Below are 17,714 nucleotides of genomic sequence, written 5' to 3'. Positions count from 1 at the left end.
GGAGCGGCGGCCGTCAATCCCACGCCGTGAGGACACGAAGTAAGTGATTCTAAGTCGATCTAAGAAACGTCGACTTCAGCTATGCTGTTGTCGTATCTGAAGTTGCCTATCTTAGATCGATCTTCCCCCCTCCCCACCCCACAGTGTAGATGAGGCCTGAGTCAAAGCTCTGGAGCTCAAGCCACCCCTTCCCTGAGTTTCCCATCATTGCCAGCACAACTATTGGTAACTGTGCTCTGATTTGCTACTCAGGTAACAGCTGTGCTCTGTGACCACTCCACAGCATGCACAGGGGGACAAAATGCTGCCCAAACACTGGAGTCCACCCTGCTCAAGTCAAGCATAGGAGATAGAAAGATAAGTTAAAGCCAAGTTGCCGTGTTATCAATGATGTTTCAACCCGAGTTAAAAACACACTTGTTTTTATTGTGTGATACCATGTGTGTACTGCACTCCACTTTCCACAGGTTCTCCAGGCACAGCAGGGAGTTGGGTCTCCAGAACTTAGGAACTGAAGAATAAAGCACAAGAGGAAACAAAGGGGGAAACTGGGACTCCTGAAAGGGAGGGAAGGAGGGAGGGAGGGAGGGAGAGAGAGAGAGTTTGGAGCCACCTCTCTGTGTTAGTAAGTTTTAAAAAAAATAGTAACCCCAGAAAGTGTCAGAGGTTGGAGAAAGTCATATAGGCTGAGGGTCCCTGAACTTTGTCTCTGGTGAAGAGGTGTTTGGTAAAATGTTGAAGCCCTGGAAAATTTATATCCATGTTTATTTCACTCCTATCTACTAATTTAGTACTCAGAGAATTCAAATAAGAGAGTTGGATGAGAGCGTCCATTTGAGAGTTTATGCTGACTGGCCCTTACGTCGCAAAACTGTCTCATTTTAGTCATTCTAATAGGTTCCCCACAACTTAAATCAAATTCAGAAGCCTGTTGTATTTTCCTAAAGCTTCCTCTTTTTTCCTAAGTATGGGAGCTACGTGATATTTACACGCCCCATTGACCTTTCAAAAATAATTTCCAGTAATCATCCGACATAATTGTCATTAAATAATCTGCATCTGTTTCACACAAAATGGACGAAGGGAGGGAAACACAGGGCACAATCCTGGCAAAAGGGTAAGTGCCTTCTGCAAGTCATTGCACACACTCAACTTCCACTGACTTCAGCTAAAGTTGTTTAGCTCACATTTGCCCGTGGTATATTATGCCCTTATACTCCAGTTCACCAGGTTTTTGTGGAAAACAACTTTAAGCACAGTAGTAGTTGTTTTTTTCCACCAACGTTAGGAAAACAGCCCTTTATCAGTATCTTCTATAGCACATGCATAAAAAATACTGCTTAATTCTCCGAATATATCTTGCAAAATTGTCCTCTCTTTCATTAAATTGGAAATGGTTCATATTGCCATATATAGCCATTTTAGCTTTACATTTCTATTTTTAATACATCCTCATCACCAGTTTTCTCTATTATGTTTCACAGTGTGCACACAGAGTAGTTACATAAAAACAACTATTGTTGCTGGAAGGCTATAATGTAACACTTCTTGATTTCTTAGAATCCAGAGTTAACACACAACCACCCCAAATCAAAAAGAAACAAAACAGGCTGCTCCATAAAGAGAGAGCCACAACTCAGCCCCCATGCCTTATTCTAGGCTGGCTGCTGGCAAGCCCAGATTGCATGCTTCCCTACAGAGCCCCATACCTACAAGCAGGACAGGAAAGCCCATGAGAATCTAAAGTGACAGATCATAACTTTAACACAATTTTCAGAACACCACAGTATAAGTGTCTGGGAATCAAAGATGGTCAAAAATCAGAATGTCCATCACTTGGAAAATTCAGATATTTTAATATTTGCTTTTATCCAGAATTGGGGTGAAAAGTAGAAATACTGATTTTTTTCTTCGACCAACAAAGTTCTGAAAAATTTCCATTAAAAAATTAAAAAGCATTTCATTTTTGCTCTGTTCAACATTGAACTGCATCTGTTTGAGCTACTGCAATGCCTCATGAGAGTTTGTCGTTCAGGTTCTTCATGCCCCATTCTTCTCTTTAGGCTGGATGAGGACATCTCCCCACGATGTCACAGCAGTTCAACCAGAGGGGAGACCCCTGTGCATCCTGGGAAATGTAGTCCAGCCAGGAAGCCCCGCTTATAAAGGAGAACAAAGGCATAAGGCACCTGAACTGCACCCCCATGAAGCACTGGGTAGCTCAGACAGATCTGGTTCAATGATGAACCAAGCCAAAATGCAGTGTTTTATTCTGTTCAACAAACCAAAATGTTCTGATTCAGATTGACCCAAATTATATTTCATTTAGATTTTCCCAATGGAAAATGGAATCATCAGAAAAATCAAAGTTTTCCCCAGGTAAACTTTGATTTTATGGAAGCTGCATTGTCCACCAGAAATATTTAGATAGAAAATTTTTCATCAGCTGTATTGGTAACTACTCATTTAATCAATGTAAATGCTAGACACTTAAATTTGGTAATCTGTGTAATCCAGCAGCCTCATATTTGCCAGTTACCCAGTTGATGGGTCAGTTTTGGCAAAGTAGCCTCTTCTTTTAACTGGACAACACAGAAGAGCCATTAGTGATTTCACTCAGTCACTTGACATGTTTAACAGTTTAGGCTTTGATTCAACAAAGCACTTAATTATCCATTCATATGCTTTGCAGAATAGGGATGGACTTAAGCATGTCCTTAAGTGCTTTCCTGAATCAGGGCCTTCATTCCCAGCCAGTAATGCCCGTGGAATGTGAATTAAATCTTTATCATGATGAAAGCATATGGGCGCACAACAAATTCTGAAAAACATGTCTGTGACTAGATAGCATCAAATATGGCTCTTCTGTGTAGTCTGGTTAATAGAAGATGGTCCTTAATTCCTAAATTCCTTACAGCATTCCTGACAGCAATCACATCTGCTACCATAAAACCCATCACAGTCTCGGCCTTTGGGAGAAACACATTTAATTATTAATAAAATTCAAGCTCAGCCTGTTGTGATGAATTATTAGAATCTGTCATAATTTTCATACCAAAAAGGCTGTAATGGAATACAATTTTATATTTTTCTGTTTAATTGATAAAGGTCTGAGTTTTTATTAATCTTGTTGAGCTCAAGTGTAAGATGCTGAAAAAGCAAATATGATAGCATTGTATCTAGCTAATGTGTGTGCTTTGCAAAATTGATAAGCCCTGTCAAGGCATAAATTATTTAAAATTTGATAAATGTGTTGAAATCATTGAATGTTCAAACAGATAAAGCAGAGCAATTTCTCTCCCTCTCCCCTTTTTTCAAGCTCAGGTTTTTGTTCCACCAGTTCAGTGATTTTGCATTATTATTGCAATACACAGTATAAAAGACTGCAGACATACTGAAATTAGCATGAAGAAGCCAGAGAAGTACCATAAGAAGTTATAGTGTGAACATGAATATCTATTTTTCAAAATAAAACCATGGTACTGGTACAGCATTCGGAGGCCTGGGCTACAGCAGAAAATTCATTCAGCTTAACTGTGTTGCTCAGGGTGTGTGAAAAAGCCTGAGCAACGTAGTTAAGCTGACCTAGGTACTCCTTTAGACAGCACTAGGTTGATGAAAGAATTCTTCCATTGACATAGCTACCGCCTCTCGGGGAGAACCGCTTTCCTAAGGCTATATCTATGCTAGCACTTTTGTCGGCAAAACTTGTCTGTCAGGTGAAACAAAAGTTTCACTGACAAAAGCACAGGTGTGAACAGCGCTATGTCGGCAGGAGAGCATCACTCGCCAGCATAGCTACTGCTACTCAGGGGCGGCTTAATTATGCCGGTGGGAGAGAGAGCTCTTCTGCCGGCATAGAGCAGCTACACAGGAGACCTTACCGCGGTGCAGCTGCAGCATTACAGCTGTGCTGCTGTAAGGTCCGTAGTACTGACATAGCCTAAGTAGCGCCCACACTGAATCGCTACAGAGGTGCAGCTGCAGTGATGTTGCTATAGCATTTCAAATGTAGACAAGTCCTGAGTGAGTTAGGAGCTACCTCCAGACTCTAGCTTCCCACGTAAGTGGAGCTCTGATAAGATACATTCAGGCAGCTGGAAGAGGTTGACAACAATCTTGGCCCTCTTAGGACCCCTCCCCCCCGCCCCGCCAGCTCAGTGATACGCTAGAAGGATCACAGCAGCATCACTAGTGGATGGAATAATGGTTCAGATCCATTTTATTCCGATAACTATTTCTTCCCCTTCCCCGATTCATCTGCACTCATTTCTGAGAGACTTGAAATGACCCTGGCAGGGATGAAGTTGGTGCCTCTCTCACTGATCAGCTGTAAAAACCATGTCCCAAGATTGACTGATAACTTGGAGCAAAACCCTGGAAACATCAGAACAATTCGACCCTTACAAGGATACAATTCTTATCATCTTCTGTTTATTTAATATGACATTTTAAAAAGTCACCCACATGAAAAGCTCTGGTGGCTGGGAGGATGTGCAAAACAAATGAAGTAAAAATATAAATAGGACCAGTGTCCAAAATATGGAATCAGCTTAAAACTCACCCAGACTAGGGCATTCTGCAGTTTAGCCTTCTTTCGCAGACAAAGCCTGGGAGGAAGAAAACCATGAGCAAGGGATGGACTTCATGGGGAGCTGCATAAGCGAGACCAGGCATGAAATCCTGTCTTCACTGAAGTCAGTGACAAAACTCTCATTGACTTAAATCGGGCAAGAATTTTACCCCATGTCTCTAATCAAGTAAACTTGGTTATGGTGTATAAGTGCCATCATGGGGAGAAAATAGCAGGTATGAAAGGGCTCCTCAATCTAGTGTAGAAGAAAGGCATCGCAGAAAGCAGTGACTAGAAATTAGAGCCACACAAATTCAAATTAGAAATAAGTCACATATGGAACAAACTACCAAGAGAAGTAGTGGATTCTCCATCTCTTGATACCTTCAGATCAAGACAAGGTGCGTTTCTGGAGGATATGCTGCGGTCAAACAAGCATATGGGCTCAAGACAGAGGTAACAGTGAATTCTAAGGTCTGTGTCAAACTAGAATGATCTAATGATCCTTTCCAGCCTCAAAATCTATGACTGGCTTTAGGGGAATGAGCAAAAGCAGGTGCAACGAGCGGGACCTACTGCTGAAGGCAAACAAATTAAAAGACACAAGTTCTCTCACTTTACTAAACAAGAGTTTTCAACTATTCAGACAACAATGATCTTCACTACAAGGAAGGCTACACAGCAAAATGTAGCTAGAATCTGGAGGTGAGATGCTGAGGAATTCAGTTTTCCAGCATGTGCTGCATTCTTTTAATACCGATTTTTTTATTTCCTGTAAATTGCTAACCAAAGTGAACAAACAACTTAACAAAAGGCACTGGGCTGTGCTCACTAATAACAAAAAGCTGTCATCAAATACGGAGCCTTTGAAATGTAGAGAGGAAAATGAACCCTTGGAGAGTTCTGTTCTTCTATTCTGTAAAACCTTTTGACTTGAAAATAAAAGAATCTGCACAAATAAAATAAAGTTATAGATAGAAAAGCACAGATAGAAATTCATATTTCTAACAATCTCACCATATTCCTCTCCCGGGTTCCTGTGGTACATTGCCCTGGCAGGTCCAAAGTCAAGTCTTTCTTTGTTAGCAACATTTTTAAACTAAACATTTTCAAAACATAAAGCATTTCCCTAGTAAGAGCTGGTGTAGCCTCCTTTCAAGCAACTGATTCACCTCAACTTTTGCAGCTGCTGAGCCTTGTTCTCTCAATGGAATTAGTGTGACAAGATAACAATAGGAATGGAAGTGGAGTCCGATATTAAAAGTTTACGGTTTTATTCACCACTTCCAGCAATGTTTATTTCTTCCTTCTCCCCCTGAGTAAAATATTCCTTGCACCAGAATATTCATTCCCATAGCTCAATGATTTGTATAACCGGCTATTTGGATATTGTGCAAAAATAGACAGAAAATTGTCAGATGCAGTCATCTGTGTCACCTTTGTTACAGGAACATGTCAGATTATCCCTTGTGAATACAATCATGGGGGGTTTAATATACCGCATGCTCTTACGTAATGTGATGTGATCAGATGCCACTGGTTTAACACAATACGGTGTTGTGATCCCAGCACCTTGATTAATGATAGCTCACCCTCTAAAGCCCCATTGATGCCACAAATAGAGTTGTGTTTTTGTTAGCAGTTTGTGTCACGCATTTGACCCTGTTGCAGCACAAACAGCTGAGCGGTGTCCATACAGTTACATTTTTCACATCATAACCATGCAGTTTGTGTATCCACACCCACCATGCTGTAGCAGTGAATTCTGGGACAATGTGGTCAGCAGCCCCGTACTGTCTCATTGTGAGATAGAGCACCTTAACAAAATGCACAGAGCATCACCAGCAGTATGTTAGGCAACCCTTCTAGGATTTCTTACTACAAAGAGAACTGGGAGAAAAAAAGTCTGGTCAAACAGATGTCACAAGCACAGTTAGAGACTCCAATATAAGGTGCGCAAAAAAAAAAAGGGGGTGGGGGTGCTGAACTAGGCAGAGAAAGACAATTGTGTGCAAGCCTACACCCCTGGCAAAAGGCAAAACACTATGAGCTGCCCTGTTACTTTCCCAGTTTGAGTGTAGACACACAACATGTTCACGGCCAACCTCATCAATTTCTGTTCTACGCTTTGTTTCTTAGTTTCCTCCATTGCTCCCACCAGTGCAGCTGCCATTAAGAGTAGAGGCACAAGTGCAGACTGGGCACCTGCATTTTAACCAGGGAGTCATCAAACCTTGCTCAGAACAGGCCCAGAGATGAGTTTCCGGGAGCCCTCCTGTTTCCAGGCAGGCAGGAAACATGGTTTTAACAGCCTCCATCATGGTATTTCAACATTGCTACTTCTGGGCCCCAGTTGGAATCTGTAAGTGCAGCAAAAGAGTTACCTTTTTTCATTTTTCAGAAAAGGTTCGTGGCAGGTTTTGGACTGAGGGTTGGGTGAAAGTGTGGATCCATTCTTGTTTCATCCGAGCAATATGGCATTTCTGTAACAAGGCAGCTGATAGTTATTTGCTTAGCAGTGGTTATGGCAAGTTGTGCTGGGAAAGTGCTATTCCGCAAACCATCCCGCTGCTCTTTAACTTGTGAGCAAGGTTGCGAGTGGCTAAAGAGCCATACATAAACATGCCATTTCTTCACCCAGGCCCTTTCATCATATTGACAGGTTTCCATCGTATCATTACAGCAATCCTTTTCATGCTATTATAGATAACCATCTGTCAGTGTTTCCATTAGAATCCCCTATATTTATGAGTTGATAACTCAGCCATAAAAAATTAGTCCAGAGGCAGAAACTTGACATACAAGGTCTCTGCCTAGGAGTGATCTTTATTGTTTTTTTTTCCCCTTTCCTAACTGGAGTCTTAATGAAATGTGCTTATTCATTTTTAATTAGAGATAGGGTCTAGCTGGTAAATTTGGATCTAGATTTCAAAGCTGACAAGTTTTGGGCTAGTATGTTGTACAGAGAGGGAGTCAGCTGTAGATGTAAACGGAGATGCAGACTCGTATTCTGAACCCCCTTCAACATTCGACTGAAGGTTTTGATTCAGGTTCATCTCAATTTTTACATTATAAAAAGACTGTAAAAAGTAACTGTGTATGTTCAGATGCTGTTTTAGAGTCTTATTACTAGAAAACATGAGTGTTTGTAAAGAGAACATAACAGACTAGGGCCTTTTAGTTTTCTGTGTTTTGCAAGGTGAGAAGATGGGAGAAGTGAAACATTGAGAAGGATGGATTTCATTATACATTCAAGAAAGTGGATCCTGAAAAGTGCTAAAGATATGGCATGCCTATACAGTATCACTATAGAACATTTTTGTTTATACTGAGGCCTGCCCCAGAATTGTACAAAAATAACACATATTTCTATATTTTTGAAGGAAGTGTCATCTAAGCTATTCTGAAAGAGCACACACACTCACCGTATTTTATCAGCTTCAGATCAATGAGATTCACATATTTCTGAAGTTTGCACCCCTACTTTTTATACAATGAATGAGAGAGAGGCATCTCAGAATAGGATTCACAAAAGCCAGCATGCTAGCTTCTCACCTAACCTAGCCAGTAGCAGGTGCCAAACTAAGGGGTGTGTCCTAAACCCTGCCCCTCCAGGGAACTTGGTATCTAAACCCAGGATAAAGGGAGGTGCCGCCCTCTGCTTGGTATTCTCAGCTGCAAATATCTTCTTGGAGGTAGACACCTATGCCATTTTTGCAGGCAGCAGCAGTGTGGAGGACCTCTCTCATAACTTTTATCCCAATGGTTACATTATTCACCTGGAATGTGGGAGACTCACCATTCGTGTGCCCCTGCCTTGTTCAAATCCCTTCTCCCTCTCACATGGAATCTACCAGCCCTCAGGTGAGAGTCCTAGTCCCTTGGGTTCTGGACTAGTCTCATGTAGAGCTCCACCACAGCTTGTCTACACGCAGGATAATGCACTATTTGGGGGAGTGTGATTTCTGAAGCTCATTAATGTGCTATGCACTGATTGGCCCCATGTAGACCCTGCTGGTGTCCACTAATGCTTTCCTTGTGCACTTTAATATAGTACTATTTCAAACAGCACTACATTGAAGCGTACCAATAGAGTCTACACAGACCAATTTATGTCTAACACATGAATCTGCTTTAGAAATCATACCCCACCCCTCCATAGACATATTACCACACCATGTAGAAAAGTCCTCAGTCTTTCCTGTTGAAGCTCTGGCACTGTGGATAACTAATGAAAGAGTCAGTGGGCCAGAGAGACAGAGCACGAGCACACATGTAAGCAAGCATGAGAATTGCTCTATAACCTGATTGCTAGAGCTCATACCTGGGAGACCTAGAATCCAGTCCCCCTGCTCCAATAACTTTTTAAAATTATTTATGCATAGTAGGAGAGACTGAAGGAGCCCCACATCAAAATACACTATAGTCCATATCCTGTGGCTAGGGCATTCAAAGGAACAGCCATATTGGGTCAGACCAAAGGTCCATTCTAGCCCAGTATCCTGTCTTCCGACAGTGACCAATGCCAGATGCCCCAGAGGGAATGAACAGAACAGGTAATCATCAAGTGATCCATCCCTTGTCGCCCATTCCCAGCTTCTGGCAAAACCGAGACTAGGGACACCATTCCTGCCCATCCTGGCTAATAGCCATTGATGGACCTATTCTCCATGAACCCATCTAGTTCTTTTTTGAACCCTAACTCAGAGGTGTCAGATCCCTGCTGAAATCCTTTATCCCTCTCAAGTGGAGTGAGGTACATGAACTGGGGTGTCCCACATCCCAGGTTAGTACCTAGCCACTGACTTAACAATTATGGAAGAGGTGGTCCTCCTCCTCCACACCCAGCTGTGTTGTGTGAGCTCATCTTGATCTGGTAGGCAAGGTCTGAGTACACTTACTGGATTGAGCCCTGCAGGCAAGTTAGGCGAAGGAACACCTATCTTCCCCTTGCTTTGTGCATCGCGTTAGGGCATAGGCATCCAGATGCCTAGAGGGAGGCAGCAATATGCATGTGCAGAGACAGAAATGTAGGTGCCTAGAGAATGTTTACAGCAAAAATTTAGGTGCCGAGTGAGTGAGATCAGTAGCAGGAGAGTGTGGATTTTAGGAATCACTTGGCCTCATTCTGGGATTTAGGTAGCTAAAATGTCAGTTAGATACCCATGTCTTTTTGTGAGTAGAGTGCTAACTTTACATGATGTTTGTGGTCAGATGTTGGCTGAGTGTGTGTTCTCTCTGCGTGCTGTACTGACTCTGGCCAGATAGCCTGTACAGCAGGCTCTGATCGAACTATCCAATAACCACAGACTAAGTTCTTAGCGATGGAACTTGATTAGGTTTATTGTCAACAGAGCACAGTATTGGTGCCTTATACTTGCTACTAAGAATGTAAATACCATTTTAAAAGTTAACTGTTTAAATGGTTAAAATATGTCATTTAAACGGTTAACCGATTAAGTGGCTGGGGCCAATCCAGCCAGTTGGCCCAGGATTAACTGTTAAGGCGGGTTAACCTGTAAGACTAAAGCATTAGTCTTACTAGTTAACCTTTTACATCCTTACTTGCTACAAGTACACTCAATGCGTGTATGCCCGGGACAATCGACGCAGCTTATTTAGTGGCAGGACTTTCCACTATCCTTCGGCTAGCCAAAGACACTCCCTCTTAGACTCCATTTTATACATCAAGACAAACAAGTTACATACTGCCCCTCTGACATAGTTAGTCGACACCCTCTGATGTAGCCGGTTATCATCCATCACCTTGTACATCTCTGTCCATCACACTGACCTTATTTTTAGGATGGGTCAGTGTGTTCCTGTTATCTTTAGGGAATGTGTTGGTATCAAGGTGTTCTGGTACCATCCTTCTGGAATGCGTTTGCGTGAGTGCTCTGTGCCTAGCACCTCTTAGGAATATGTGTTTTTGCAGTATCACCCCTATTCTTGACAGATTCTGTGAGCAGGGCCTGCCTCTCGTTCACAGCCTGATTTTGCTTTATATTAGCAAAGTTTTGACCACTACTTTAGCCGAGGCCTCAGGCCTCATACCAGGCCTCTGATACAAGGGCTTATGTTTCAAGGCCTCTTCCTACTACAGTGTATTGCACAAGGTAAGTTACTAGGCACAGACCAATATAAAAGGCATTAACAGGTACAGCACAACTAAAAGAAAGTTACGTATGGACATTATAAACAGACAGTCTTTAGAGAACAGGGTCTGAAGGGGATGGTGGGGAAGAGACACTAGGCAAATGAAAATAGTAACAGAAAATTCTGCTTTGCCATTTCACTCTACCTCTAAGACACTAATCTCTTGAGGTTAAGAAATCGGTCTTTTCCCTTTGAGCCCTAGTCCTGGAAATCCTTATTCATAGCAGTAGTATTTACTCAGAGTAGTCCTCTGAAATGGGATTACATGTAAAGGCTAGTCATGCAATTAAGGGCTTGGACCCTATTTATGTACAACTAAATATTAATAACCACCCCATCATCTTCACATTTTTATTTTCACTTTTTCTCTTTTGAAACAGATATTTTGTGACACTAAACAAATAGTCCATGCCACAGAAGTGCTGGATTGGGAAGACAAAGATGCTGCAGAGACATTGGTCAACAACGTTGTCCATTCCAGGATCATCAACCCTTTACGCCTATTTGTTAAGCCATCTCCAGTGTTGAAACATGGCCAGATGTCATACTCAGACAGCATAGAAAACTTTTGGGATTGGTTAGCCAACATCACTGAGGTTCAAGAATCTCTTGCACGGACTAAGCGCAGACCAATAGTAAAAACTGGGAAATTCAAGAAAATGTTTGGGTGGGGCGACTTCCATTCCAACATCAAAACTGTTAAACTAAACCTCCTCATCACAGGGAAAATTGTTGATCATGGCAATGGAACCTTCAGTGTTTATTTCCGACATAACTCAACAGGTCTTGGAAATGTTTCTGTAAGCCTGGTGCCGCCTTCCAAGGTGGTGGAATTTGAATCTTCTCCACAGTCAACGCTGGAGACCAAGGAATCCAAGTCCTTCAACTGTCGAATTGAGTATGAAAAAACAGATCGGGCTAAGAAAACTGCCTTGTGCAATTTTGACCCTTCAAAGATCTGCTACCAAGAGCAGACACAAAGCCATGTTTCTTGGTTGTGTTCTAAACCATTTAAAGTTATCTGCATTTACATCGCTTTTTACAGTGTAGATTACAAACTGGTGCAAAAGGTCTGCCCCGATTATAATTACCATAGTGAGACGCCCTATTTGTCCTCTGGCTGATGTAATTCATATTCTGAGTAACTGTAGAAATACAGCACTGGTCATAAATATGAGTTTCCTTTAATCGTCTGCAGAGGACAGTGCTTCCCTATCAGGTTAAATATGTCTTTAAAAAAATTGTAGATGTTTGTGCTGTTTCATAAATATTCAGCCTGTTTATGTAACAATCCTTTTCGTTTAACACAATTACATTCTGGCTATGTTGTTAATAATAAGAGAAATATCAGACATGAGCAAAATGTGGCAAAGAGGAACCAAATTATGTATGTGCTAAACACTGATCTGGAAAGTTATCTTTATTGAAGTAGGTTTAAAGGGCTGCTTTAGATAGCAGATGCAGCGAGATAGTTTACTTGGTATATACAGCACCTCGCATCCTAGGGTCCCAATCCTGATTGTATTTTGTTAGCACCTACAGTTCCCAAACAACAAACAATAAGAGGAAGACAACTGGGCCAGGCCTGCAAGCTCTCCACATGCAAAACTCAATTTCAACAACTCTTCAATTGATGTCAACAGGACTGTCACACACAGAGGATTTGATGAATTGAGTCCTAATATTTAAATAAAATGCTATTTCTATTAAAGAAATGAAAGAGAATTGAATTCCTACTCTGGGTTTCGGCAGTAATGCATAGTCACTGGAATGGAAGAGCAGTTTCTTCAAATTCTTACCTGTGAAAATGCAATGATCCTTAGTTTGTTAGACCCACCAAGTATACAGGTTTGGTGTACATTTTTCCCTATTGTGGTCACCATTGTTTTGATTTATACTCGGATGTTTACATCTATATTGGTACTAGTTTTAAGGTGGTAATAGAATATAAGTGTACCCTGGAAAAACATGGTCCATGTTCAATAAGTCCCAGAATAAATAAGAGTGTGGTTTCCATTTAAAGGAAAGTATTTGCCTTAACATCTTGCTATCCAGCACATCCTGATTTATTACCTTCCTGGAAATGGAAAAGTATCACAAGAGAAGGCCAATACCCCAATAACACATGCTTTTCTTTTTCATGAAACCCAGTTAAACTAGTTAGTATCTTTTAAGACAAGAAAACCACAATCCCTGAAAAATGAAAGGTCAACAAAAATCTAGACACCACATATAAGATTACAAACCACTGCCATTAGTACAGCACATTTCAACATATGGCCAGATCCTCAACTGGTATAAATGTATACCACCAGAGGATCTGGCCCTGTATGCTGCTTACGTAGGGACTGATACTGTTCCCCTGAAGTCAATGGCAAAATCAGTTTCAACAGTTCAGGATCAAGCAAAAATGACTTTTTTGTTTGTTTGTTATTGTTTTTACCACCATTGCTGATTACCAAGACACGTGTGTAAAAAGAAGCAAACTTCTGCTTCTCTTTTCTGATGTCAAAGTTTAGTGTCTGATGTCACAGCTCTTTGCCAAGGTTTGGAAAGGGATTGGCTGGAAAGGAGAGAGCTGTTTGTTACATACGAACTGATGAGCACTGACAGAAAGGTACATGAATATAAGAAGTTTTGCTAAAGCATCTGTGCTTCTGGACCAACAACTAGATAGACTATATGTCAAATCAGAAAGGATGTCACTCACTAGATTATTTCTTTATTCTTATTTATTGCAAAGCCTCATACAGAAAAATCCTTTGTTAAAGAAAATGTTTAATTTGTTTTTGTCTTAAAGTTACAAGTTTAGAAATGTGGATTTGTTTATAAAAATCTAAAAGTTTCCTGTCACAGCTTATTCCATACAAATGGTCTTTGGGTTTCAGATGAGTTTTGGTTTGCTTACTGATACCTACATAATGTTCTGTTTTGTGTTCTGTATAGCGTGTCTTAGATTTAGCTGTATATATGCTAGTATTTATTACTATATTCTATATGTTCAGTGTTTGGTGCTTTTGTAACTTAGCTGTAAGCCACAATTTTATTGCCATGTAGTTTTACCCAGCTCTATAAACTATTTAAAAAACTACAAAGTATTTATTGTAGAGTATGTGGAAATCATATATGTATATATATAGTACTTAAATCTATGTGTACATATACAGAATATATGTGTATATGTATTTCCCTGTAAATAAAGAGAGTTTGCTAAATCTGTCACTTGTTTGTGGTATATTTAATTTTAAAAATGTTTTTGTTCTTCTTCTTACATATTTACTGGCTTAGTGATTCACTTGTATGAAATTTTTTTCCTGTTCAGTACTGATTCTTATTCCAGATGTACAGTTGTCCATCAGAACTCATTGTGCTGCAGCACTCAGCAGAACAGCGCACTGTAAGATTCTATAGCGTTTAAGTCTATAGGGCACAGATGACTGAGAAAAGAAATCTAAGTTTTGCATGAGAGGCAGAGTTTTTACCATGGGCTGTTTATTAAACAACTTGATTACTGAATAAGGATTTAAAAATAAAATAAAATAAAATGTTAGGTAAATTTTAAAAGATGTTTATAACACAGGAGCCAAATCCTAAGGTGATAACTCAGGCTACAATCCTGGAATGAAGTCCTCACAGGTAGACCTCCCAAGCATAAATCATTGAAGGATCAGGGGCCTCATTGTTGCTTCTTCAATTGATGGTCCCTATTGCATTCCACTGAGGTTGTATGCATATGCCATGTGCCCAGAGCTGGAGCTTTTCAAAGTAGTAATGTCCATCATTCTATGCATGCACCCTAGCATTGCCTCATGGTTTAGCCCGAAGCAATAAAGGGTGGGGCGGACCGACCATGTCTTCAGTCCCTTTTCATCAGCGCATGTTCCAAGTCAGAACTTCTGCTGTCCTCTCATCCTTGTTGGCAGATTTTCCAAACTTCCCAGAAAAACTCTTTTTATTTTCATACATAGGATTCTTGCTGTTTTTATAATAGTTGTCTTGTTTCTAGAAGTTTTGTAGGTTTAAGGGCTGGGGATGCCGCTTTGATGGTTTCCTGCCAAACAGTCCCCAACATCACCTATCCTCCAAACCCCTAGCACCCAGGTCTGGGTACTGTATATAGTCAAGATTTTTGCTCTCTTTGTAGTAATTATCTTGTTTCTAGAAGCTTTTTGTTCAGTTAAGGACTTGGGATGCCACTTCTGCATATTCCCGCCAAACAGTCCCCCACCCTCCAGCACCCAGGTCTGGGTACTGGGTTACGTTGAAGAGGCCAGGATTCGAAGTCTGAGCTTCCTGCCCTTGCTTGTTTTTCCTCAGCGATGAGCACCAATGCTGTCTATCCTGTTTGGGGGAAGCCCACATCACGTTCAGGTGCAGTATCTGCCTCTCCTTCCCTGCTCACGTACGGGAAGGCAGAGCCTTCGGTCTTAAGAAGTACCTCATGGAGGTTGCCAAGGGTCCTCCATCAGATCCTGGCCAGGGAACACCCCCCGAACAGCCCAAGAGTGCGCCTCCTACCGTGGAGCCGGTACTACTGCTACAGATCGTGCACCAGGTCCTAGCCATGAGTCACAGAAGCCTGGCAATAAGTCTTCCTCCAGGTCCAAGAAAGTTGTCACGCCATCCATAAGTTCCGTCCACAGGGCAGTGCCACACTTCAAGGCCTACAAAAGAGACAAGATGTCACATCACTCGCCGGATCTCCTGGTCCCAGTTCCGGACACACATACCCCTTCTGCATTGGCTCTGCCAGCGTCCCATGAATCATCAGTTCAGAGACTGATCCCTGACTGGCCCTGGTTCCATTGACTCCAGGGAGACTTGAAAGTGCCCCTTGAAAGGATGAGATCTCCATGTGTTCCCATACTTTCGCCTACAAAGAGCCCCATCCACTGTCTTGGAAGCGCCACCTTTTGGCCATGTTTCTACAGTACGCCCCGTTCCATCGGCACTGCCATTTGTATTGGACTCCGGTTCCTCTGAGTCTGAGGATCTGGATGTTATGCATGGTCCGCTGCTTCCATTACAAAGACATGACTATCAGAGGTTTATGACGGCACTGTGGCAATACCCTACTTTAGCTCAGCCCAGGAACCACTGGTATTTGACTCTTTGGGCACCACCACTGCAACAGCAGGATCAACCAGGTTGGCCATATTGGAGCTCGTGGCCCCAATATTCACCTTCAGAACTGTCCCGTTCAATGCAGGAGGGCTCCCCTGTATCACTGCCCCATTCTTCATTGAGCAGATGTTCGGAACCAAAACTAGACAATGTGCTGATCAGCCTGGCCCCAACTATACCAATGGATCCAGAGAGATTTCCTTCGTAGTCCCCAGACATGGCTGTGTTGACGATGCCCTTCTCTCCTCCAGACTATTGTCAGTTTCAGGAGCTGTTATGAAGGATAGCACCTGCTCTCCAGCTCCCATTGAATGAGGTACAGGACAGTCAGCACCAATTACTAGACATTTTACGTGCATCGGTACTGGCCAAGGTGGCCTACTGATCAATGATGACTTTCTCCAACTGGCTCGCACTGCGTGGCATACACTGGCCACATACGCCCCCACCCCAGTAGGGACAGAAAGAGGTACTTTGACCCCCCACACACAAGGGGTCTGCGTTTCTGTTCTCTCATCCTCTGCCCAATTCCCTGGTGATTCAGGCTGCTGCAGAACAGGCTAAACAGCAGCATACACTCTTCACCCCCACTGACGAGGAGGGCAAGAGGCTAGACCTTATGGGTCACAAGGTTTTCTCTGACAGCCTCCAGTTCAGGATCTTGAACTACTTGGCACTGATAGCCAAATATGACTTTTTAAACTATGGACAGATGGCAGAATTTGTGGATAAGCTACCTCAAAGGATCATGCCCAATTTCAAGCTATTTTAGAGGAAGGCAAGTTGGTCGCTAGGTCCATACGTCAGACTGCAGTTGATTCAGCAGACATATCTTTGGGCATATTGGTGACTGGAATTGTCATGAGGAGCAAATCCTGATCACATACCTCAGGTTTCCCTAGGGAGGTATGGAAGAGTTGAGGACCTCCTTTTGATAAATCACACCTCTTCAATCAGAAGACGAATGATTCCTTGCACTCACTGAAAGACTCGAGTGCCACTTTGCAATCCTTAGGTCTATATACGCCAACACCAAAGCGAAAATTTTAACGCCCGCCACATATGCAATGCTACAGAACTCCCCAGTTCTACCACCTACAAGCCTTCACAGAACTGCCCAAAGGTCCCCAGATACTGTCTGCCTGCTCCAACAGTACTGTCCTCTGCCCAACACACTCAATGTTTGCATAAGCGATATGTCCAAATGCAACTAGAAAGCCATCAATCACTTTGCACCTCAATGCACTTGCCAGCCATCCCCTTCAGGGGCCATCTCAAACTCTTTCTGCCAGCATGGAGAGCAATAGCAATGGACAAGAAGATCCTGAATGTCATTCAACAAGGCTCTACCGTCGAGTTTGTGATGTTACCTCCTCCACATCCCCCGCCCTGATCCAATCCCAAGGATCACTCTCACAACACTATTCTTACTCTAGAGGTGGACTACCTCCTGCAGAGAGGAGCAGTGGAGCCAGTCCCTATAGCAGAGACTCTCAAAGTAGGGGTCATGACCCCTCTGGTGGTTGCAAGGTGGTTAAATGGGGGTTGCGAGTTCTGGCTGAGCGCTCATTAAATTACCTTCCCCCATTTTTAATTTATAAGGGGGGGGTACACTCAGAGCTTGCTGTGTGAAAGAGGTCGTCAGTGGAGAAAGTTTGAAAACCACTGCCCTACTGCCTTTTAGAGCACAGGGTTCTATTCCAATTATTTTCTGATGCCCAAGAAAAACGGGGGATGGAGACCAATCTTGGATCTCCAACACCTCAACTGTTCTATTCGCAAGCCAAAGTTCAGCATAATCATGCTTTCGGTCATTATTCCCTCACTAAAAAAAAGGCATGTGGTTCACAGCTCTCAATAT

The 17,714-nt window shown here is 42.3% G+C and overlaps 1 protein-coding gene across 1 annotated transcript in view; it reads left to right on the top strand.

The window, feature by feature from the left end:
• NXPH2 (neurexophilin 2) overlaps positions 1–13,791 on the top strand; it is a 57,579-nt gene extending 43,788 nt beyond the window's left edge. Inside the window, exon 2 of the mRNA XM_084643920.1 lies at positions 11,110–13,791. Coding sequence (XP_084500046.1) covers positions 11,110–11,853 — 744 coding nt within the window. The 3' untranslated portion in view covers positions 11,854–13,791. The remainder of the gene's footprint in view (positions 1–11,109) is intronic.
• The last annotated feature ends 3,923 nt before the right edge of the window (positions 13,792–17,714 follow it).

Source organism: Lepidochelys olivacea, assembly GCF_965140295.1.
Source record: "Lepidochelys olivacea isolate rLepOli2 genome assembly, chromosome: 11".
Lineage (NCBI taxonomy): Eukaryota > Metazoa > Chordata > Testudines > Cheloniidae > Lepidochelys > Lepidochelys olivacea.
The sequence above is the reverse complement of the archived record's forward strand: the minus strand, read 5'-3'. Positions and strand labels throughout refer to the sequence as shown.